This window comes from Trachurus japonicus, chromosome 20 (assembly GCF_045865225.1).
Source record: "Trachurus japonicus isolate A0001 chromosome 20, Traja_1.0".
NCBI classification, from domain to species: Eukaryota; Metazoa; Chordata; class Actinopteri; order Carangiformes; family Carangidae; genus Trachurus; species Trachurus japonicus.
This window is the reverse complement of record NC_140926.1, coordinates 10,687,085-10,711,185: the sequence shown is the minus strand read 5'-3', so window position 1 is coordinate 10,711,185 and position 24,101 is coordinate 10,687,085. Positions and strand designations below refer to the sequence as shown.

Below are 24,101 nucleotides of genomic sequence, written 5' to 3'. Positions count from 1 at the left end.
AAATGTCCAAAAGGTGCTGTCTTTTCTTTTCTTTCCTTTTTTTTTAAGGCAAGCAGCTTGTAAAGTGACACAGCTCCTGCAGTTATACCAGCTAATAGAACAATACTGAGCTCATCTCACCAATTTATTCATTCATGTTTGCAAATGCAGATCGCTGCCTTTTGTTTGTGATGCTTAACATGTGCTTCAAGCTGACAGTAAACATGAAAAAAGCAAATCAACAACACTCCTCTGGTCTTCAGCTCGCAAGTGAAAACTCACAAACACACTCACAAATAACCAGAGAGGGAAAATGAAAGAGAGAGAAAGAGAGGGAGCGCTACATTTACTGAAATTAAACATTTTCTCATCAGCCTGAGGGTGCAGCAGGCCCACTAATGTATTATTCATCCCCACTTCACAAAGGAACATTAATCAATTATGAAGATATGAGGATCTTAAAGTATAGAGGAGAGACGAAGAGCGGCCCGTTCGTATTAATATGCGGCCGCAATCGTGTGCCCCCACCCCCCCACCCCCTTGCTCCTCAAATCAATATTTTGCAGATTAATTTGGAGCGGTTGTGGCGAGATGACAGGATGGAAGGAAGGAGGAGGTGGGGGGGTAGAGGGGAGGAGAGTGTCTGAGGTCTGAATTAAGGTGAAGTGCTTTGTTGTTGTTGTTTTTTTACGAGTCTGTGTAAGTGCACGGACATGCACGCATGTAAATATGTTGTCAACCGCACTGCTGGAAGTAAACATAACCACTCGCTTATGGAACTCGTTATGACTTAAAGTTGACTGAGTTGAGCTCTATGAAGACAAAAAAGATATTAAAAGTATCAAAAAAAAGAAGGATTATCATTCTACTCATGTGACCTGTGTGAATAATTAATTGTGGATGGAGGTGTTATTGTGTGTAATAGTTTGACTTGATATTTGAATCCATGATGAGTTCTCTTGGTTTTGCAAATTGTTTTTGTTTGTTTTTTTAATTGGATAGAATTATCCATTTCTCCTTCAGTTTCTATTGCAGTTAGTTATTTTTACGATTTTCAAAAGAAGCATAATTTCACACAAGATAATTAAAATGAGGGAGCACAATGGAGAGAATGAATTCTCTTATTGGCAGCCTAGTTTACACATAATCACCCATTGTTGAGTTGTCTGGTTAGATACAATAGACCTTCTTAGTGCGTTAATACACTCACCTCAGAACTCAAAATATTTGCACTTTTCCTAACAGCATGAGCTTGGTCCTTTCTCTCCTCAATCCTTCTCTTCCACTCCTATTCTCCTCCTCCACTTCCCTAACTCACTGCTCTTCTGTTGCTCCTGCCTTCTCCTCTCCTGCTCCTGTTTATATTTCCTCTTTCTCTTCTTTGCCCCCATTCCTCCTCTTTTCTCATCAACTCCTCCTGTAGCTCCCTCACTCCCACATTCAACTTGGAGGGCTGAAGTCAGACAGAAGAAAGGGGACACATGTAAGTGGTCACATCCCTGCACTCTGTGAAACAAATGACATAACAGTCGCCTAATCTAAAAGCTAATGTGAAAAATCAAAAGGCCCCAAGGCAGCATCCTGTGAGGAGAAAATAGGTTACGGGAAAGATGTTTGAAGCAACTCACAGTGAGTGAGTGTATTCATGCCTGCATTATTAGCTATTTCCACATCTGCAGTATCTACTGCACAGTGTGCAAATTCAAGTCTCTGCACACCTGAGCATGTGTCTGTGCTATTTGGTTGCAGCAGCTGAACATCAGCTTGCAGCTTGGTGATCCAGGTGTCTTTCTCAGTGTCTCGGCAACATGTTTCATATCATATCATATCATATTGTCTTTGTGGATCTGCTGCAGACCAGTCAGCACACTGCAGGTGTCTGAGACAAATTTGGAAAACTTAGGGGTATAAAGTCATTTGAGAGTGATACTTGTTTTCAGAAATATTGTTGATTATCTCCTCACAAATTGCATTCAATAATCTAAAACATATACATTTTTATGTGGATCATTAATACCCGAGATGCAAATTAGATTCAATACCTATAAGATTTTAATGTTTTGAAGCTGATGTCAAACTGTAAAGAGCAGAGCAATTCAAAGCACAGACTGCTAAAGAATCTTTGATATGGATCATGTAAATGAAACACTACAACCGTGTTAGCAATCCACATGAAAACCTTCTACACTGACAGATACAAAAAGAATGTAATGTATACATACATATTTCATTGTTAAGGATGTACAGTTGTTTTAATTGGGCCTCACAGGCATCAGATCCCAGTAACGTGTTCAGTTCATACAGATACTGGCTTATTGCCAAAGAACTGCAAGGCAATCACCTTTGTACATGTGTATGTGAGTTTATGTCAATAGATCTATCCATACATCTGCATTGCAGCCATACCAGCTCAACAGAAACACAAGCAGAATTAAAAAATATATCAACATTTGTTCAAAATATGAGCTCCAGTTACTCCACTTGTTCCTCTAAGGCTCTGTAATCACACAAACCACTAATTAGCTGCAGTGCAAATGAGTCAACTCACAAGCAGCATAAACAAACAGTAACCAGCCAACACACACATAAACAACCAACAAGTCTGGGTTTACCACAAGCACAAATGTATGGTGTGTGTGTGTGTGTGTGTGTGTGTGTGTCTGCTGCTAGCCTGCGTGTGTTTACGTGTGTCTTAACCATAAGCCACAGAAGACAGTAAAACAGCAGTGGGTATAATTTAGTGACACCCTGTAAGGAGGTGTGGGGAGACCGTAAAAAACTCTCCCTTTTAATCCCGACCGGCATCGCCATGTTTGTTACCAAGGGCTCTGAGATATGCTGGTAATTCATCACACACGCCTCGGCTTCCTGTTAAACCTGGCTGCACATGGAGAGCTTCTCGCACAGCTGCCAGAGCAATATCGTAAAAAAAAAAAAAAAGGAAAGAAAAAAGAAGAATTTCTCCTCCTCTCAGACAGGCTTCTAAACAATAACAAGCACGCTGCAGAAAATCACCTTAACAAGTTATTTAATTATGTAGGTTTTCTTAGTACTGTTGTGAAAACATGAGATTCAGCTTCCTTTTTGCACATTGCAGGTTTAATTATTTCAGGAATTGCCTTGAAACCTGTGTGACAAGACCTTGGAATAAAACATGCCAATCCAAATGTATGTAGATTGTATTCAATTTACTGCATTCTGTGAAACATGAGAAAGAGTTACAATTTTCAAAGGATGAAATTATCTCAACCAACAGGTAGGCAAGTTCACAAATAAGCTTTGCCTGGGTATAATACCTTAACAACCATGTTTGTCACACACTTCTGTATTTTGATTCTTTTCCAGATCAGAACAAGTTGAATCAACCTTTTGCTTTTTAATTCTCTCTGGGCTCCTTCTCAAGATCTGAGATGACCATCAATGTCATATTTTGGTTTGCAAGTAGATTTTCACGTCTTCAGTCGGGACCAATGCAACAGGGGGAGGAGACAGCGAGACAGAAGACGTGGAGTTTCAAGAAAAGTGGTGAAATGTAAACTGCTGAGAGTAAAACAAACTTGTGGAATCAAAGTGTACAACTGGGCAGGTTGTGATATGTGTAATATGTCTTCTTGTTTCAGGAATTGTAATATTTCATTACATAAGTCGTTATTAGTAGTATCAATTCCAGTATGTGTGATCTGAATCAGAGTGGGGACGGACTAATCATTATGGCAGCTAACCCTGATGAAAACATAGCATGAAATCTTAACACAGTACATTAAGAATCAGTCTTTGCACCTGGTTACTGTATTAAAAATTATGTAAATGTTACAAATGACAAACATTAACCGCAAAGTAACCTAATCAAATCAACTTATGGTTTCTGTAAAATACGAAATTAATTTATAAGCAATATGTGAATATCATGCAATGTGTGTAATATGTGATTCATAAAAAGCGGCAAAGAGTTGCTGAGCCTGGTGAAATTTGAGTTAGGTGACAGCAACTGGAGCTGATGTGTCTGTGTGTGTGTGTTTGTTTCCCAGCGGTGAAAATACGTTAGCTCTGCCCAGACACCTCTCTGAGTCACCAGTGACAGCTGTCACACACCCAAGATGGAAGGAGAGAGAGACAGAAAAAAATCAGATCACACAGTATTGTGCAGTACTGTTCACAAATACACAGGCACGTACAAACACACACACACACAATTTCATATTTACCAGCCTCATGAGATGAGTTATTCTGATGAAACTTTGCGCAGATTAAAAATGTTAAACTCACATTTGATCAAGCGTGTCTAACACATTCACACCAAGCAGGGGAGGAAAGGCAAGATTTGACAAAAGTGACATGTGAGTGGATAGAGAATGCTGAGAGTTAAATCTTTCACTTCACAAAAAAACAACTTTTCAGTCAAATGGAGTAAAAGCCACAGAGGAGTGAGGAAAAACTGACTTTAAATTATAGTCTGTTTCTGTCTCTAGAAGAAAATGGGGGAAATGTATGAGCTGCTGTGCTATTAATTCATTTGATTCTTTTATGCCACCCAAACCACGGTGTTCCCTTTGCTGTGAATTATCACTTAACTGAGCATTTCCCAACAAATATTTGTTTAAAAAAAGAATTTACAAAAACTCTATGTGCACCTAACAATGCACAGATGCCTAGTCACACAAAGACTGTAAGAAAAAGATATGCGCACATTTCAATCCTCAACTTTTACAAAGGACAAAACCCTCAACTGCTGCATTATAACATGATTTTTCCAATTATTTTAGGGCCTTTTAGAAAGAGGGCAAAAGCTTGGTCTAAATATTAGCAATTTCTAAACTTATTTCCCTATCAGTATGATGGAAAAATACTTAAATAACCCCAAATTTAGGAGAGACACTTTAGAGACGAATAGCCTGAAATGGGAACAAGTTGAAAATCGAAAGAGGGTTTTGAATGAAAAGTAACTGCAGCCAATTTCATCCCTATTTTCACCTGCACAGTAGGGTGGTAGGCTTAGAGTGCTCTCTCTGTCTCTGTGTGTGTGCGTACATGTATCTGTGTACAATAGAAAACACTCACTGGCTGTGACCAGGAACATCATTTTGTCTTAGCCAAGGATTCCTTTTGAAAAAAAACACACACACACACCCACACCAGGCTAATATGCAGTCAACAAAGGAGGCAAAATAAAACAAGTGTAGTTTGCACTAATGGTACATAAGGTTTTATTTTATGCACTATTAATGGATGAAGTGAAATTTAATACAGTAGAAGCCCTGTTTTGTACTTTTTGCGTCTATTAAGCATTACAAATATGAAAACATTCAACACATTCTGATCTGCAACAAGTCAAATATTCATGTGATCCACAGTGTGTGTGTGTGTGTGTGTGTGTGCACGCGCTTGTGTGTGTGTGTCATTATAGGTCATGATTATGCATATAATAAATGAGGCTATATGATGTACTATATTGTTATATACAATAAAATAATTGTGCTAAACAAATGATACGATGTCAAACCAACAGATGAACAAGGAATTCCTATTTAGAGCCCTAAGTGTTGTTATGATTACTGTGTGGACAGAGAGAGCAGGGTGAATGAATGTGAGTGAAGAGGGTGTGTGTGTGTGTGCGTGCACCACCGTGAGTGTGTGTGTGATATGAAAGCAGCCTCTCGATTTCTCAAGCTGTCACTCAGGCCTATTAGGCAAGGCTAACAAAATTAGTCATGAATATGCAGTAATAACATGCAAATTGCCACCCCGTCCCCCTGCCCCGTGTGCGTGTGCATGCATGTGTGTGTGTGTGTGTGTTTGCCCTCAGGACTATAGACATTGGCTCTGTAAACCTAATTCTTTCTACATCATTACAGAAACAAGGCATAATTCATAAGAATAATACAAACATGCATGTAGCGTGGCATACATGCACGAGCACACACACACACAGACAAGACAAGGTCCTCCAACACCACTAACCCCTCTTTGAATTACGGGCTATTTTCAAACAATTTTTGTGCTCTGAAAAAAAGTTTTGGTGTTTGCGATGCCACGTTTTATGCTTAAATACACACATTTGTGCGTGTGCATACACAAACATGTAGGCCGTCTGTTGCCTCCATGTCCCCAGGGTGATGTTTGACACAGCCTGGGTGCTGCCACAGCAATTAACCTCTCTGTTAATGAGAAGAGCTCTGTCAAGCAGCCAGATGGCACCACCTGGCATGCTGCCATGTGCTGCCACACACACACACACACACACACACATACACACATGTGCATTGATACACACGTTCACGGAGACACACACACACACAAATACACATTTATTCACATGCACACTCACAATCCCGCCTCATGCTGCTGTACACCTAACTGTTGCTGGTTGTCAGCACCCCTCGCCCCTCCCATGGACAACCCCTCCCTTGTCACTCCTCTCCTGCATTGTCCTCTATAGCTCTCCATCCTCTCTCTCTTCCCTCCCTCCCTCCCTCTCTTCCCTCCCTCCCTCACTCCGTCTCTGGCAGCTGCTTATCCATGTCGCAGTACTGCAGATGTCACAACTCACCAGCTGGGAAAACAGCAGGGGAGGAGAAGAGAGGAAAAGATTGGAGAGGAGAGGAGGAGTTTGTTGGATCTCTGTATTTGACAGCAAAACAACCAAGTGGATGAGGTTTTATAGTTTCATGCATGCATGATTGATTGATTGATTGATTGACTAACTAATTGATTGACATAAGTATTAGATTAGTGGGTCATGATTTGCCAGTTTTTGTTACATATTATGTTAGTTATGTTTCTAGCCAGTTGCATCACTATAAATAAACACAGTATACAATTATGAGCATTTGAGATTGGGTAGACAAGTGTTTGCACTACTGCTCTACCTCTCTCTTTTTCGTATGTATGTGTGTTTGTGTGTGTGTCTGTCACTGGGCCATGGCACGGCCTGCTGCATGTGCCTGTCTGCATGTCCACACAGCAGCCCACCAGACCCGTGTATTGATCAGTTAGCTTGGCCTAATAGGAGAAGAGGAGCCTGACCTGGAAAGTCAATATGGAGAAAAAGAGACATATCCTCCTCCAGTCCTGAGAGAGAAGCGGGAGAGAGAGGGAGGGAGAGAAAGAAAGAGAGAGGGGAGCGAGAGAGCGAGAGACAGAGACAGAGAGATGGAAAGTAATGCATCTACTACTGTCCTTGCAGAGAAGAAAATGTTATGGGGAGAGTCAGGAGACTGTCAGGGAAACAGCTGGACAATAGCAAAACAAGCCGAGCCGTGAGGAAAATAATAATGTAAGAATAATGAAGCTCCAGTCTCCTAAGCCTAAATGTCTTATCAGTTTTGTTAACAAAGAAAAGTTTGGAGTTTTGAATTAGAACACTTACACTGAGGGATAGTGTCAGAGTTAAGTTCCTACCTTTCCCAAATGAGAATCAGGATATTCTGTCAAAGCTTTTTTTTTTTTTTTTTTACCTAACTAACTTTCAGCATTTGACTGCTTTTGGCAAAGAAAAACAGCACTCAAACTAACTGTAACTCAAGTGTAAAAAAAAAAAAAAAAACTGCAGGAGATTATACCAAGGGAAAATAATTAAAAAATTGGAGGGAGATGGAAAATAAAAAAACTGACACCCACTCACACATCAATACATCGATAGATCAATGTGTGTGTGTGTGTGTGTTCTGTACACCATTTCAGCAGAAATATATAAATAAATCTGTAGATAAACAAAAAACCAGAGGAAATGGAAAAGTAGATAAAAGACTTAGGTTTCACCATGCACACGCATATACACACACACACCCACACACACACACACACACCTGGCTGAGTGATGCTACCCTGGAGGGTGGCTTCAATCTGATGTGTTTAATGTTGACGCTGGTGGCAAGAAACGCACACACTCACCCGCTGTTTCAACCTGCCTGTCATTTCATTTCATGAGACCTGATTTACTCATTTCATTTATTTCATTTTTTTATTATCATATGTGCAGCCATTTAAAATGCTCAAGGTGTGATGCAAATCCCTGCATCTCTGACAGCGAGTAGATGGCTGTGACTGAGGATCCATCATACCCCTCCGTGTGTTTCGCGGGGAATGGCAAAGAAACCCTGTGCAGCCACAAACTCAATTGTGCCACAATGTGCCAGACCACCGATTCCTGCTTGGCTGGCTGCTTTAATTGGCTGCACAGCGGGCTGTCAAACTACTGACTGGTTACTTCCAACCATATTTGGATGTGTTCTTATTTTTCTTATGACAACTTCTGGAGTGGAAAAAAAAACAAATATTGACTGAATATTATCCTTGTGTGTGGAAATCAGTTGATTTGTTTGATAGCATCACAGTAAACATTACAATGTCAAATTCTATAAAGTATTTGACAGATTTGTGTTTCTGGTCAGCACAAGTAGACGTTTGAAAATTGACGTGAAGGAGCTGTATTACAGTGTGTGGTAGTTTACGAAGGCCAATTTATTTTAAACATTTATTTGCAAGGCATTTTTACTGAGAAAGAAAACACAGGAGGTGTCTGATTCTGTCTGAGCTACAAACACACTTACTACACAACCAAAGCTAAACATAATACTGAAAACTGCCGCTAGGTGACTTTGGCTTCAGCACGTGATGGATAATCAAACTTCACCTTGGTCTGGTGAGTCCAGGTGTCTTACTAGTGATAAAAATAACACCTCTGGAAAATGTATGAGCATGAAGATATAGATTCAGAAAATAATACTTTCATTAGTTTTGTTAAAAGGTATAAAAACTTGAAATGACAAGATATGTCTTTCCCAAATGGGCTTTAGTAGAAACAGAACAAGTCTTCAGGGGTTTTGGGAGCACTGCATGGTGGGAAATATCATATAGGGATTTGCATATTGCCATGGGGACAGTGGTGTTGCGACGACTCCCTGAGGAGAGCAACCTCCCTGAGGAGAGACAGCATCCCTGAGGCCAACTCTACCTTACCGTTACCTTTTTCTAAACGGGCAGACCTGTGTACGTGGATGAGTGTGTGTGGTCGATTCATTTAAGACAAAGTTATTAGTTGTCTGAGTCAAGAGTAAACTTTTCTTGAGATAAAACTGCTTTAAAGAAAGCTGAGTAACTAATCATTAGACTTTGTCATACAGCATGTATGAACCTGGGTAAACGTACTGTATTCTGATTATTTAGTCACATGGGGGATTTTTAGCAGTGATTTGCTATGGCAGAGAGGAGACGTGTGTTATTTGCACCTGGAAGTGAATAACTATTAATCTTCATTACATAATAAAATAGTCTTTTAATTGATAAGAATAGCACTGAGAGAACACTTGAAATAACTACCTGACATATTCAAAGAGTTCATTTTCACCTCATACAACTGTGACTTCTATTTATTAATGAGACGCTGCTTCATAGAGAGAAAGTTACGGAAAGTGAATTTTTTTTCATGCTGCTGTAAACCCTGATCAAGTTTGACAGCACACAGAAACAGACGTGTGAAGTCTGTCACCTTAGAATTTGCATCTCGATGACCATGGCAGCATGACGATAGTGTCATGGGGAGAAAAAAAATGGAAATTAAATTAAAAGACAAAGTGTAAACTGTGTAAACCAGAAAGGAAAAAAGAAAAAAAATCTCTTCTTTCTGATTTGCTCATTTTCAAAACAAGGCCAGCGACACACAAATCACCAAAATTAAATCACAAAAGCTGACAAAATCAAATATAGAGGGAAGAATTGAAGCTGAAATGTGAAATATGATTACTCTAATACCTTCATAATTTGGCTTTCCTCTTTGGGGATTTAAGAAGAAAAAAAAAAAGAATTTGACGCAATAGTAGCACAGGAAGCCTTTTGCTGGAAAAAGGAGGACACTGAGTTGAAGAAACAGTACATTCATAGATAAAAGTGTGCACACAAGACACAAACAGAAACAGTCCTCTGTTCATTCTCAGATACAGTGCAACTCCTTGGACTCAAATGACCCCAGCCATTAGGGGGGTCTGTCTGCCTGCCTCTGCCTGTCTCCTTTTCTAACTGAACACTGGTCTGTATGAGGACGGCTGGGAAATAAGTGTCAGCATTGTTGTTGTGAGGTCAATTCACACTGCATGCACAAAAAGGGAAGATAAAGAAAAACACAAATGAACTGAGCTCTAAAGCAAAGTCACAGTAAACGGAGAAGTAACATTGGCCCTGCTTTTTAATTACGCATGACTTAAAAAGAGGAAAAATTAACACATGGGCCAAAGGAAAAGAAGGATGAACAAGGAGCTGAGAAGAGAAATCGAGGTAGTAGAGAGAGAGGTAAAGGAAAATACTTCAAGAAAGAGAGTGGGACAGGGGGGCTAACTGGAGACCCAGCAGTACTGGTGAAATATCGGCCACTCTATCGCTTTGGTGACAGGGGTCACTCTGGGAAAAGGAAATCAATGATGACAGCGATGACTCACAGGTCAACACATAGCCCTGTGTGTGTGAGCGTATGTGCATCTGTTTGCGTCTGTGCTTTTAGTATGAGCGTGTGTGTGTGTTTCAATTATGCATATGCTCATGTTAAGTATGTGCGCAACTGTGTGTTTGTGCCTATGCAGATAGTGGGTAGTGAAATACTAATCAAAATATACTCACACGGACACATGCAGGCATTCAAGAGAGGAGGTGGTGTGGACCAAACAGATGAGATTCAACCCATTAAATGTGAAGTTTATATTTAATGCAAGATGCAGGCAGACATGCTACCTGAATGGCCGCTACATTGCACACGTTATAATATTGTAAACAACAAATAATATGCACAGCCAGACTTGCTACCTCACTCCACTGTATAATGAACTTAATAAAAACCCATCTATTTTGTATTTAAGCCTCTTAAACTGTATCTTTAATGAATAAGAGAAAAAGTGTTTAATCATTTGTTATATCACTGATTTGCTAATTTACTAACTCAATTAAATAAACCAATTTTAGTATGAAGATTCTTTTTTAAACAGTAATTTGTACAGCACACTGGATTTTTTTCTTCCTCTCTATGAAAAGAAATATTAAAAGCCAAAGTAAGAGTGGGAATGAACTAGTTGTATGTCTATCAATCTGGTCACTGAGCAAAGACGCACAATAAAAAAACAAAAAGACAAACAACAATTTCCCCCCCAATCATAAAGCATTCATGAAGTAATGCAACTGCAATGTGACAATGAGAACACCTGGCACACATAGAGGTCAGAAGCTAATATAGGTAGGCTGTGTGTGTGTGTTTGGGAGTCCCAGAGTGTGTGTGCATGCCTTATATACCCTTGGGTTAGCAGGAGCTACGACCTGCTTACATTATTAAGGTGAGTAGTAGGCCGTGTTATGTATGCCTAAACAGCCAGTCAATTCATTACAGATGCAATCCCCTAAGTACATGAATAAGCACATGGCTTCCTCTCATTCTCTGCCTCTCTGAACTGTAAAGGAGAGAAAATACTGGTGTGCTGCCGAACGCTTTAGATAAATCAAAAACAGGAGCAAATTAATAATAAGGAATAAAACAACATTAGCTGATTAAGTATGTATGGCAGAGTGGCAGCTGTAATTTACAGGCAGCGGGGTTGGGTGTCCGGAATAAGGTCTCATTACGGATCACAATATGTGTGTGTGTGTGTGTGTGTGTGTGTGTGTGTGTGTGTGTGTGTGTGTGTGTGTGTGTGTGTGTGTGTGTATTTGTGTATGTGTCCGACCTGTTAGTAATCCGTCACCAGTGGTCTCAGCTTTATGAAAAGACCTGCAATCTATGATAATGAGCCCTGTGAAGGTTATGACCACGGTAAACTCATTTGTTAGACCGAGGACTTAGCTTTGTATGAGTGTGTGTGTAACTTTCTCCCTGTCTTTGTGCGTGTGTGTGTGTTTGTGTGTTACATGCAATACGATCACACCATTAAAGCGTGGTGAGAAAATACAGTGTTAAAGTAGTAATGGACAAAATCAGCAGAGTGCATGAGTGAGAGAAGCGGGAGAGTGAGAGAAACAGAGAGCACATTACATGGATGTTGCATCACATCAGTTAGCTTTTTCACTCAGTTTTAGGACAAACAGAACAAGCATATGTTACACACTCTTGTAGAAGGTGCTCTGTCTATAACAAGCAAGTACTGACGCTTCCGAACTGATCACATCTCAGTCTCCAGTGGAGAAGGCAAGGAGGAGGATAACAGTCAAACAAATCCAGTCGCTGGGGATGTGTTCACTATTAGACACCAGGAAGAAGACAGTAATAGCATATATTGTATAGTGGTCATTATCAGTAGATGTAGACATAGCAGTAATGGTAATATTAAAAGTAGAAATAGAAGGACTTCCAATGTGAGAGAGAAAAAAACTTATTAAGGCAAAAGTCATTCATAGAATCTGTTCACTCCTCCCCTACTCTGTCCCTGTTCCCCTCTCTCTCTCTTTCTCACTCTCTTTCCTTTCCCCTCTTTTTCTTTTCCTTTGTTTCCAGCCTCCAACCTCATCACATTCTCTTGTCTCCCTCTGTCTCATTCACTTGCCCCTCACCCACGTCTCCTCTTCCCTGCTCTTTTTTTCTTCCTCACTCACTTTCCCTTTTCTTGTTTCTTTTCTATCTGAAAATAGCCATCCATTTACGCAATCATTACATTTTTCCACTACCCTCCATTCCTTTTGTCTGGAGCTAGGTCAACTGAAAGCAACAGAGGAGAAAAAACAAAAGCAGGAATGTGTGTGTGTGAGTCACCAGATCACAACAGTATAAGCGAGGGATGGAAAAAAAAAAATAGGATAATGCAACTCATGGTGATGGTGACTGGAAGGGACACAACAGTGTCTTGTTTTACCATGTCAAAGCCTACATGTTTAGAGAGAATGTGTACTAAAAAAGTGGACTTTAATTTTGTCCAGAGTGAGCTTGATGTAAGTGTAAAGTGATGCAACTATGATGATAGCCTACAGGGGAAAAAAACAAACAACCGCTGCATTACCAGGGCTTTCTTGAGCACCACATTAAAAAAGATACTATACGGCATCAAATGTACGGGATGAGCCTATATGAATCTACAGCAGAGAAGGTCATTCCATTTTTAATTTAGCAATCTCCTACTTTCTTATAATATCTTCTGGGGATCTATTTGTCCTGTCTGTACAGTCTACAGAGCAAGTGTCATATTTACAGCAGTAATGTTAGACTTGATTATACCAGGACATAAGTGGTCATCATGTTTCCAATTCTATTGGCAACAGCTTTGAAAATATAAAATTTACTATTGCTCCAATATATTGCAGGATGATAGTGAGGATGTATATAAACCTTACTTATGACCTACCCCACTGTGGGATACGCTGGCTGGTTTAGAGATTATGCAAAACATTCGCAAAATGATGTGTTTTTTATGAACTTTATATGAGCTCAATGTCTATTGGTAGAGGAAGCATTTTTACACTCTGCAAATGGTACTTGGTACTCAGTTCACAGGATATTGCACAATGCTTAAAACATTCACATGATAATAACTGGCAAATATCTTTAATATTTTCATGATCAATTACCTTAGAATGTACCCAGTGGAAAATACCTAACACAATTTTGCTGCTCTTGTTTAGTTGTAATTATGTCAAATCAACAGTCCATATCAAATATTCACTTCATACTGATTTAAAACAGAGAAAAGCTGCAAATCCTCACAAATTCCAGGTTAAATGTAAATACATTTTATGTCATTTGACTAAACAACTAATTGCTTAATCGACTAACTGCTTCAATTCTACACTGGAGCAAATCTAACTGAAACCAAACACAGATGGGGCGTTTCATTTTTCTTTTCAAGTTCTGTCCACTTCACTTTTGTGTTCCTAAAATTAAACAAAATGATTACCATACAGGTTTGTGAGCCTCTGTAATCCCAGCGTATCAGATGGACTGGTTACAGTTCCATCCTGTGGCTGATATATTAACAAAGGTTTACAAGGGCAGAGCACTACATATGTAAGTTTGGCCTTATGGCTGACCTTACAATGCACTTAGTATCCTGCACAGGGAGTAATGCTGCAGCCACTCCTACAAGCCATTTATTCCAGCTAACGACCGTCAAGCACTCATAAATCAGCATTAGGAACCTCTTTGGCCCTCTCTCTCTCATTTAGTTTCTTTGGCTCCCTCCTTTCCTCTGATATTTTTTCTCTCTTTGTCTCGTGCCTTCTTGTCTTTGCCCTTGTCCACCAATTTTTACATTTTACCCCTGACATTTTACAATCTTTAAACTTAAAGTTGCTCTCGTCCCAACTTTCTCCCTCCATCTGTTTGTATAAACCCATCTCCCTCTATTTCTGTTGGTTTCATTGCATTTGAAAAAAGAGATTTTAAAGTTTCCTTTTCTTCTGTTTCTTCCCTTTCATTGCTTACCCTCACTCTTTTTCCAGCCTTCCCTCTCCTCTAACCCCCTGCCATCCATCCTCTCTCACTCTCTACTGAAAATTACTTTGCCTGCAGATAGAGACCGTGTCCCTGAAATGTCTAACCTGGTATTGGCACCTCTATTGATTTTAATTAAGCTAATTAGTTCATTATTCCAAGGATCAAACGGGGGCATCCATTACTGCATAGAGGGAGACTGGGGGCTCGGTGGGGGTATAGGATGGGTGGGGGCAGTGGAGTTAATATGGTAATGAAGACGATCAATTATCACTCACAGCAAAGTCATTAACAACAGCATTAGCATAGTCAACCATCGCAACCCTCTGACCTCCCTGCACTCTCTTTCTCACACTCCCGCTCTCCCTCCAAGCAGCTGCTACACAAGCAAATGTGAGTGTGAGCAAGGGAGGGAGAGGGGGAAAGAGAGGGAGAGGTCGCAAAGTTCAGAGATGGTTTTAATGCAGACCCACATTGAGTTTACACATTTCCTCACTGACCAGAAGACTCACTACAGAGGGTCATGCAGGTTTGCCTAATTATGTCAAAAACATGGACTTAGTCAGGAATACCAAACAACTTTTATGAATAATGCAACTGCTAAGAAGATGGATAAACATGTATTTTAGGGATGCAAATCATTGCGCTTAAACTTAAATCATGCAATAAAATGTACAAAAGAACATTGCTACACGCCTACCCCAACCTCAACTGGGCCTTGTCTGCCTCACTAATGTTCTGCATGCCGGACAAGAGTCATACAGAGTCTCTTTCTCATCAAGGATTAGCTTGTGTGGTAATCGTGGTAATGCGGTCACAAAATACTTTCATGAAAATAATATGTAAAAATAGATAGATAGCTTAGATTTTAAATGTTCAAACATACAGTACATGTTCAAAAGAAAGTCAAGCTATTCAGCTTTATGAATTCACAAAGTTTTGGTCATTTTCAAAAGGGGGCTGTTTAATCCAAAATGTGTCTCTTGCATATCAAGAGGTTTTCATCCAACAGCTACAACATGACTTACACACTTCCTCTTTTATGTACTGTACTGTTTTGCTAAACTACAGTCAGGGAGGCGAAATGGGTCTTCAGAGTGCTACTACAGAGGGTGCTCCACATGACAGAAAAAATTATGTTCTTATTAGCATGAATTAAGTCATGAGACCAATTTGGTTCCCGAGCCTTAAGATTTTAATAGCCTCTGCTTTGTGGTTTATGGGGAACGTCATAAATAGTCGCTGGAATCACAAAAAAAATTTAGACTCTTCACAGCTGGAGACATTCCCAGTATTCAGTTTGCAAATTTGTAGTTTGACACTTGTTGTAACCTATTTGTTCTTTTCTCAGATATAAATAAAACAAAATAAATTAGGTCTTATTGCTCAGTCTTTTCTAAGGATAGCTAACAAGCATAGCAAACAGGATATTTCCACTTTAATGCGCAGCACAGCAGATTAACACATCTCTCAAAAATATGTTTACCAATCTGCAGTTGTTTTGACTACACCAAGTATGGTAATGATTTGAAAATTGTGTGGGAATGGTGAGATGACAGGTCGAGTGGATCAAAGAGAAGGTCAGTGATCCCAAATGATCCCTACTGATCTGTTCTGATCTACACTGATCCCCCTCAGGCCTTCACAGTCCCCGTACTGCCCTGCAGGCCAGGGGCTAAACTCTTGGAATTAAACCATGTACCGCATAGACAAACACAAAGATTTACACAGTATGCATATAATGCATGAACAAAGTGTACCAAATTGCTCATTAAAGACAGATCAACTGAAGAGAGACAAAGTCACGACAGCAGAAAAAAAGGAATAAGCCTCACATCCAGGCTGTAAATGCGTCCAGTTTGCTGGTTGAGCTGTGTAAAGAGGTTCATGTCTCTCTGTTGATTAGGGTCCTGAAGAAATCATTGAGAGACAATAAATTAGAGCCACGGGACTGACAATGAGGGAAAAATGAGAAAAAAGATCAAATCCATGAATCCATTTTACTCTCCACTCTGCCTTAAAAGACTTAAGGCTGGGTTATAAAACCTGATTGGTATTCATTTTTTCAGAAAGCTTGATCTGTTATCTTTTGATCTAATAGACAAAAGGTCAGGCTGTGACTAAAAAACTGAATTCATTACAGGAGGCCAAAATAGTGTGCAAATTCCTTAGTTGAGAAATCTTGGACTCTGGACAAACTCTAATCTGTGCAACTATTGAGCAATCTATCCATACCATCAGCAGCCTACAATAAGTGAGGCAAAATACGGTGAGATAAACTGACAGCAGTTTGACCCTGGTCATTTGCGTTTTCCTAATTATATGTCTCAAATTAAGAGTGAGTGCTATATCCATCCTCCAACTGTCATTGAAACCTAAAATTGGCAACCATCTACTTAATAAAAGTGTTTTTAAGCAAGATACTGAAACCCTGCCAGCTCGAGAAGTTGTTCTATAGCTGCCCTTGTGCCTTTGACCTGCCTGGAATAAAGCTAGAGGAAAAAAACATTTCTACAGGGATCAATAAAGTGCCAGTTTTATTGCATTATATGATTACTAATCCTTATGCTGCCAAAAGCTGCCAAAATGACTGTCCAACAAGCGTATCACCCAGAAGATTGAAGGAAATGACTAAATAGGAAGTTTCCCCTTAAGTTTTCCAAACAGTCCTCACTGCTAGTAATAATGCTTTTTATTGTAACTGAATGACACAAAGAAAGTTCAGCATTTTCCATAATTTTTTTCCCTCCTCGCTGAAAATCTAGCTAACCATAGAAAACTCATGCTGGCAGAGCACCCAAGGACTGGGAGTCTCCATCTAAATACAGATTCTCAATATTGTCCATCCTCCACTGGAACAACTAAATATACAGTATGGCTACGTACTTCAGTGTCCATAATAACCAACGTCAGTGGACACTACTACTAGTAGAGAGGAGAAAATAGAGCTTGCTGCTGCAACTTACTGAATATCTATATAAAGACCTTGGCCATGAAGTATCTGTACAGTATAAATGCAAGCTTTAACCTGGATGGAATATCTGGAGCTCCAACTCACTGAAGTTGGCCAAGTAAGGTCAATGATGTCACATGAGTTATTGATAGTACAGAGTGTAAAGGGATTCATACATTTTTCTCAAAAGGGAGTGCTTACCTTCATGTGTTAAAGAACTTGTCCTATAACCGACTTAAAGGGCACTGCATTTTGAGACAGATGTTCTGTCTCATTGAGAGTACTGTTTGATCACATGACGTCTGGATGACAAATAGAAAACAGGCTAATTGCAGCAGTCTACAACAGAGAAAACAAGCCTTGGATTTCATGACATTATGACCACAAAACTAACTCTGTTTAGTGTCCATTACAGTTCAACCCTATTGTGCATCAACAAGGCCATACACTACGATTCAATCAGACGTTAGCCAAGCTCCCATTACAGAGCTCACTGCATCGTTTACATGGTGGAACGGTCCATAAGTAGTTCTAAATGCTCTTCATTTGATTGGATTTCACATTATGGACATCAGAGCAGAAACACACTATTGTCCCCTGACTACTCTAATAGACTGTTGAGTGAGGCAGCCCATTTGTTTGTATTTGTTTACCAATCTGGACCTTGAAAACATACAAAGTAGCATAAACAGATATTGAGAGCATCGTTCAAGAAGGGTGAAAATGGAGATTCGAAAGCTCAGAAGATGGGTCAATAGCACGGCAGCAAACTATTATGTTCCGTAATGTTGTGCCTCTTTGGCTGCAAAAAGAAGTTGCTGTCATCACGAAGGGTTAGTCAGTTTGACAAATCCTTTGTCACCTATTTCTCTTCAACTTATTATAACACAAATGAAAACTGATGAAAAACTGGCCCTGGATCTTTTTTCAACAGGCTTTTAACATATAGCTAAAAACATATATAATATATACGTATATTGCACAGCCTCAATGAAGGCATCTCAGAGAGCCTTGTGGAGGAGAAAGTGTGGAGGTGCTGGTATTTTTGTTGCTAAGGCGATGCCACTGCCAGGAAAATTTTGAATTGATGAAAAGTTAAAAATGGATAGCTTTTAACGGTGAGAAATGCAAAGTATTGTATTGCAATGACCTTTGTGACCAGAGTAGAGAGCACACAAAACTAACCCTCTGACCTTACCCATAATAGCAGATAAGTACTTTGATGTATAATGTGGGATAATTACTTTTCTGTGTGCAGAACCCACTCAGAAGAAAGCATATTGATAGAAGCCTGGCTGGAACTGAAATGGAACAATACCTTAAGGTCACTACATCAAGTGGTGATGATGTCTTTATTATCCTGTCTTGCACTTATTCAAACTTGGGAAGAAAAAAAAGAAGAAAAAAAAAACACTTTGTTGGAGGATTTTCACTCACAGCTTTCCACTTCCAGTCTATAAGGATGAGTCCTAATTTGTAGGTTCCTCTAGAAAACGTTTGGTGCCAAAAACTTAAAAAGATAATTATAGTGGACGTTCTCTACTCCCTACTCCTTTTTCAGTTTACTATCCTGAAGAGTTCACTGTACAGTATATTTTAGGTCTTCTGAAAGAAACCGATCTACAACAGAGCGATATTATTCTGTCTAAACAATGAATTATGTTTCATTGACTTAACTGTTGCCCATGTTCAGTGTGATATCAACTGATTAGATTCTATAAAGTTGACGAGACCTTGGCAGTGAGTACTGTACACATATAAAGGATCCTGGAGACAATGGCCCTGCAGTATGGAGAAGTAGTAGAGCAGTATATCTGTCTTTATCTTGTTCTTGTTTTCTCACTTTTGAAAAACTGATTACCACTGTTGCATTCATGTTTGGTTGATGTTTGTTTAGAGTCTTTATGTTTGGACATTTCATTCCATTGATATGTGCTGCGTCACCTATTATAGAGCGCTGAATACATGTCCCTGGTTCAACAGCAAGGAAATATGAAAGCATGCATGTAATTATATAAATTCAAAAGAAAATAAGGCTTCAAATCTTTTATGAGCATCACCTGTATACTACAGCCTGGTTTTTGTTTTTGTTTGTTCTTATACATTTACTTTCGTGCATACACAGGAGGAGCAATTATATTCCCGCAGATGTATTGTATGTATTACAATAAGAAACTTGTTTTATCAGCCACGATTTCAAAATCATGTTTTTCCTGCATGTAACACTTTTTTCATGGCGGGTATATTGTGAAATATGTCACTCAAAATATTCTACGTTTCTTTATGTACTGAAAACCATTGTCATGAGACTTTTTTCTGAACACACAAATGTCGATGTTAATATGAAGGAAATTAATACTATAAAGACAAGTACATTTGTTTAAAATATAGAAATAACAAATGAAACGATGACAGTGTATCTAGGTTAACAATCTGACTAAAGGGAAATACTATGAAAACATTTACAAAACCTTACATCCACGATGCAATCCGAAGTATGTACCTTCATTCCCAGTTTGTGGTCAACTTCCGTCTGTAGATCCTCAATGGTCTGAACCAGGACCTGGTTCTGGTCTGTGAGGTCATTCACATAAGACCACAGGAAATCCTCTTTCTTCTGAAAGAATAACAACACAGCAGGATCAAACAGTGGTTTATTTGCTGTGTTTTAACAAGACGACAGTCAAACCAAGCAGTGTTCTCTCTGATACAAATTGTTTTTCTGTGTTAAGTCAGTCAAATAAATGAAAATCAAAATCCATGTTTAAAGCGAAAGCGAAGTAGACACATAATTTGTGCATCACAAATTATGTTCAATCATATGGGCCACTGACTGACAAAAAACAGTTGTTTTTCTTAATGATTGCATTTATATACAACTGTTTTGCATTAGTTTGATATGCTTTGAGGGAAACATAATTACATTTTGTATTAACGTATCAACAGAATATTAAAAGGAAACATATCTGTAAAATGCTCGCAGCAGACAAAGTTTTCCTATTTGTTTTTCACAGCAACTAGATCACGATAGATCATGATGATACCAATTTATAGCTATGTTTGTGCAATTTTAATACAGTATGATTATTAATTCAAAAAATAATCTTAATTTAGAGCATAGTAGACACACAAATCTGAGACAACATTGTTTGAAGTGAACTAGTGTATAACGTACCTTCCCACTGCCTCCTAACTCCCTCCCTGCAATTTTTCAGTGCACAATCATTCTTCTGCTTGTATCATGACCAAAATTATGGGGGATCACAATCTCTATTGCAAATTAATTGTAGTATAAACACAGTTCATTAGAGATTAAAATGCAAAGGCAGTATGTCATCTTCTCTGACCTATGGATGTAGTACTCCTACCAGCAAATCACTGAATTAAACGCTTCTAATGATGGCCTCACAAGGGAAACATGACAGATCCCTTGACCATCGGGATAATAGAATGTGATAATCTCTGTTTTCTTACATTGGGAGGAGAGTCGATAGTCCACAGCGCAGGTTGTGATTCTTTTACTGTGGGACAAAAATACACATCTAGGCAGACCGAGCTGTAATTGTGGTGGTGAAATTCACTAACAGCTGATCATACATCAAATTTACCCCAGCTTTATTGTCTGTCACTCGCTCTATTACCATTTAGTTAATTACACACTATTATAACCATAGGTTTATTCTCGACTTCAATTTCATGTGTAAATCACTGAGGGATGATGAAATGGTTTTGAAATTGAAAATATTGTTTTACTTTCCAAAACCCTGATCTTGCCAGACGAGGAGATCGGACACTCTTGGCTTTCCACATTGCAGTCCACCTGGGATTCACAGCAGATGACCTCTGAACTGAATTATTAGAGAAGAATTCTTCATGAGCCGGAAAGTGTGGGTAGCTTGTCAGGGGTTAGGACCAGCTTGCTTTGTGGTTGGAAGAATGTATGTATTTCTTAGTTCAAATGTTTTGTTCAAATGTAGTTCAGGTCATCTAAACATGCTCCACTGCTGACATGTATATATCAAATCCTTTCAGTACAGTCTCTCGGGTCAGTGTTTCATCTCAATTAAAAAAACATGTTTGTGTTTTTGTTCCTTTTTTTAAAAAAAAAAAGGGTTATACAGTTAGCCACATACCCAACACATGCAATGTGCATCTTTCTTAAAGGGAAGAGCCATCGAAATTTCTGAATTCTTTTGTTTTGGAAAAGCACCTCTGCATCTGTGTTCATGAACAGCTGTCCCCTAAAGCCAGAAAGAGTCAACGAGCAGCTTACCATCCCCTGACACACAATATAACACCACTGTATAGCTTCAGGGAGAGAGCTTGCAAAGATGGTAGACGTGACAGTATCTAAGACAAAATTCCAGAGTTAATTTTTTTTATTTTAAGACATCTAAAACTGAAAATTTAATCTTGCCATTATATTAAACTCAATGTTGGTTTAATATTTTGTAGCTTTTGAACAAAAAGGAATTCCTGTTCATGGTCACTACACCAAGACAGTAGACAAAAAAATATTTGTATGATGTCCTTAATTGGGAGCTTGTTTGAGTGTTTTAACATCATAAACCCAGAGAGGGTTCATGGATGAATGGGCACCGTGTATTCAATGGACAAGCTTTATGATTAACTGTCCACATCAACCTTTTGGACTTGGGAGCTCCTGGGTTCTAAACACATAACCTTATTAAGCGGTACCTCAACTGGGGCTGGCTAACTGAAACCCATCTCCGAAACCTTGTTACACTTGCTTTGATGCAAAGCTCAGCTCACACAGGCTACATTCTGTGCCTAAATGATGTCACATGACAATCCCGATGATTAGAAACCTCTCTTTTTTAAATATGAGTGTGGATCTGTGTTCCTGATCTCTGCCGCTCAGATGGAAACATAATGCAATTTGCCACCTGTTACAAGTGCTGCGGCTTTATGAAAGCACCCCTGTGCTTCCTACTGTCATTTGTCTGACAGGACAGAGGTCATCTTCTGATGCCGGAGTCACATTGAACAGGATGCTCTTTGATTTGTATTGGATGGATGTTAACCTAATGACAATAGATGTCGGTAGAAGACTACACATCCTGTAAAGACTTTGGATCTAAATGCGTTCCTCAATAATGCAGTTTTTTTTTTGTTTTTTTTTTAAGATTTATGTTGTTGACTGCACCCATGAATGCAGTCTGGGATCTGAAACCCTGTAGAGTTTCTAACAGAGGCTGCAGATTTCCCAATAAAACAAGAAACACTTTGATCTCAGTATTATTTTAGTCACTATGAGATACAGTATTTTTATTTGATCATGTGACTTGATAATTCAAGTCACTGAACATGACCTTAATGGGAACAGACATAAGAAGAATACAGTGTTTCCCACTGGTTTGGGAATTCACTTATGCTGATGAGTGGCCCAGCGTGTAGCCTATATGCAAGCAGAGACCACAGACCTTAAATAAAGATGGACGTAGCCTCTGTGGCATTACCCATAGGTTTCTGAAGAGCGGTTTTGAGGCTAAGAGTTAGCTGCTCTGCCATCTCCATCTTGGCAATGCCTGTCTCTTCCATGCTAGTTCAGTAACTGTGGTAAGAATATGCTCCCTTTAGTTATCTAACCCGAGGATGATTTATTTGCTTTCCTTAAATAAATAAATGTAAAGCAGTTGGATATTAGCTACAGAGACCGGGCCATCCTTTGTTGCAGGCTGTTATGGTGATTTTGTTTTACTCTTTTTTTGAGGCTATTTTCTGTATTTGCCAATGCTCTCTAACCTCCCTCTGCACACAAGCATTTTCTCCCAAGCACACAGCTCAAACAGGTGGGTGGTCAAAAAATGTTTTTTGAAAGAGCAAAATATAGTGCTCTAATGTAAGACTTTATAATGGTCAAAGCATATTTCTTCACCTCCCTCTACACAAGTAAAGGCTATGTAAGGGAAATGGAGAGGTTGTAATATACAGTTATACTTTACTATGTGGACATGGCTGTTTACAAAGGTCACACGTTGGGGTTACACAGGGTCAGAGAGACGTTTCAATGTTTTTGATTCGGTAAATTACAGTTTTAGCTATAATGGCAGCGGTGGGATTCGAACCCACGCCTCCAGAGAGACTGGAGCCTAAATCCAGCGCCTTAGACCGCTCGGCCACGCTACCGTGGAAACACATACACGGTCCGCACTGCTTTTCGTCACCTGCAGTTGCTCTTCTCGGGTCATGCCGGGGTCCAGCTCCAGCCATCTCAGCCTCTGCTCGTACAGTCCGTTGAACTCGTTCAGGAGCTGTTTCATGTTGCAGGTGTCAGTCCCAGGACTCCGGGAGCTTTCCCTCTGCTCTACTTCTCCTGAGGGAAATGGCAGGTTCAAAGTTTCACTTCCCTGTCCCGTCTGCTTCCAGTTTCCCTCCGGCTCCGGCGTTGTAGTGCTCTGGTGGTGCATACTTGCATCTTATGTGAATATTCAGCATGAAACTGTCTGAACTAAGTGCTGGCGCCGTTTATGAAAACAAACAGCAGAACTGACAAGCTAGCTACAGACACTCATAATCACAGCTCTCCACTCTGGTTGAACTTTCCCACAGCCCTGTTGTTTACATTATCGGCCGGACAGAACAGTGCAGCAACCCGCACACGGTCAATGTGTAGCATCTTGGGTGCATGTAAGGCGTTGTCTGTGTTACTTCGTGTGAATTACCGTAGCTCCACCGATAAATTGGTCGCTATGTACCGTTACTACAACGGAGGATTGTGATGCCATTACTTCCAGACGTTTGACTCTGCAGTTTCGC

The 24,101-nt window shown here is 39.6% G+C and overlaps 2 protein-coding genes and 1 non-coding gene across 3 annotated transcripts in view; all 3 read right to left on the bottom strand.

The window, feature by feature from the left end:
* LOC146966464 (uncharacterized) overlaps window positions 1-1,252 on the bottom strand; it is a gene marked incomplete at its 5' end in the record, with an annotated part of 65,055 nt that extends 63,803 nt beyond the window's left edge. The window contains one exon of the mRNA XM_085764000.1: window positions 1,190-1,252. Within this exon, the coding sequence (XP_085620126.1) occupies window positions 1,190-1,252 (63 nt within the window). The remainder of the gene's footprint in view (window positions 1-1,189) is intronic.
* Window positions 281-24,078, bottom strand: LOC146966462 (uncharacterized). The gene is made up of 3 exons (XM_085763480.1): window positions 23,510-24,078; window positions 19,798-19,938; window positions 281-1,432 (listed from the first exon to the last, which is right to left on the bottom strand). The coding sequence occupies exons 1-3, from the start codon at window positions 23,750-23,752 to the stop codon at window positions 1,289-1,291; spliced, it is 528 nt and encodes a 175-aa protein (XP_085619606.1). The 5' UTR covers window positions 23,753-24,078; the 3' UTR covers window positions 281-1,288.
* On the bottom strand, window positions 23,390-23,471 carry trnal-uag (transfer RNA leucine (anticodon UAG)). Its single transcript has one exon. It is a non-coding gene; the product is annotated as a tRNA-Leu (tRNA).
* Window positions 24,079-24,101: the final 23 nt, after the last annotated feature.

What these genes read in the sequence shown, in the direction of transcription:
- LOC146966462 (XM_085763480.1), bottom strand. Translation starts at nt 23,752, where the DNA reads ATGCACCACCAGAGCACTACAACGCCGGAGCCGGAGGGAAACTGGAAG. An exon ending in CCCGAGAAGAGCAACTGCAG is followed by an intron (nt 19,939 to 23,509) that starts GTGACGAAAAGC and finishes TTATTCTTTCAG; the next exon opens with AAGAAAGAGGATTTCCTGTG. An exon ending in CTTCGGATTGCATCGTGGAT is followed by an intron (nt 1,433 to 19,797) that starts GTAAGGTTTTGT and finishes GTCTGACTTCAG; the next exon opens with CCCTCCAAGTTGAATGTGGG.